Below are 1,068 nucleotides of genomic sequence, written 5' to 3' on the forward strand. Positions count from 1 at the left end.
GATATACGATAGGAATACGATAGGATGAATGTAAAGCTAATGTTCTCCCATGTAAACTATCACATATTCACAATAAAACATTAAAAAAAAAAAAAGTTAAAAAGCTTTGGAAATAGTGGAAAACACATTTAAAATGTTATTGCCCCAGAGAGATTCTAATATGAAAATTGAAAAATGAAATCATGGTTGAGATTTTTTTTTTACACAATTCCATTGAAATTTAATAATTCCACATAATAATGAAGATTTTACTTGCCTAGGTTGATAAATGGTGACTCTTCAATTGTTTGTTGTACAGGCTCAGCAAGGAAAAAATTAATTACATGGTCACTCTGAAAAACAAAATAATAGTTCACAACTTGTTTAATTATTATTTTATTCACTGTTAAATAAAAATAGTGCCTTTACAAGTAGATGATTATTTGCTTATATGTTAATAGAGAAAAATACACAATAGCAGGATTTATTAAAGCAAAGCTATCATTTTATCCTCAGTTAAAATTGTTAATGAGGATGAAGGTCTGGTTACTTTATATTTTTTCAAGAAGCTTGGGGTACTCTGCTCTCGTTGCTGTTAGATACCTTCAAGTAGATACCGACTCATAGTGACCCTATGCACAACAGAAGGAAACACTGCCTGGTTCTGTGCCAACCTCACAAACCTTGCTACATCTGAGCCTGTGACAGCTACCATTGTGCCAATCCATTTGCTGGGATCTTCCTCTTTTTCTCTGATCCTCCATTTTACCAAACATGATATCCTTCTCTAATGACTAGCCCTTCCTGACAATATATTTGAAATATGAGAGACAAAGTCTGCATGCTGGCTTCCGGGGAGCATTTTGACTGTACTTCTTCCAAAACAGATTGGTTTGTATTTTTGGCCGTCGATGGCACTTTTAATTTTCTTCTCCAACACCACAGCTCAAATGCATAAATTATTCTGTGGTCTTCCTTATTCACTGTCCAACTTTCACATGCATATGAGGTTACTGAAAATACCATGGCTTGAATCACAAGTACCTTAGTCCTCAAGATGATATCTTTGCTTTTCAACACTTTAAAGAG

At 33.9% G+C, this 1,068-nt stretch overlaps 1 protein-coding gene across 1 annotated transcript in view; it reads right to left on the minus strand.

Annotated features, from left to right (window-relative positions):
• Window positions 1–1,068, minus strand: part of PIK3C2G (phosphatidylinositol-4-phosphate 3-kinase, catalytic subunit type 2 gamma) — a 517,177-nt gene that overhangs the window by 100,526 nt on the left and 415,583 nt on the right. Inside the window, exon 28 of the mRNA XM_006866018.1 lies at window positions 253–332. Coding sequence (XP_006866080.1) covers window positions 253–332 — 80 coding nt within the window. The remainder of the gene's footprint in view (window positions 1–252; window positions 333–1,068) is intronic.

This window comes from Chrysochloris asiatica, unplaced genomic scaffold (assembly GCF_000296735.1).
Source record: "Chrysochloris asiatica unplaced genomic scaffold, ChrAsi1.0 scaffold00086, whole genome shotgun sequence".
Lineage (NCBI taxonomy): Eukaryota > Metazoa > Chordata > Mammalia > Afrosoricida > Chrysochloridae > Chrysochloris > Chrysochloris asiatica.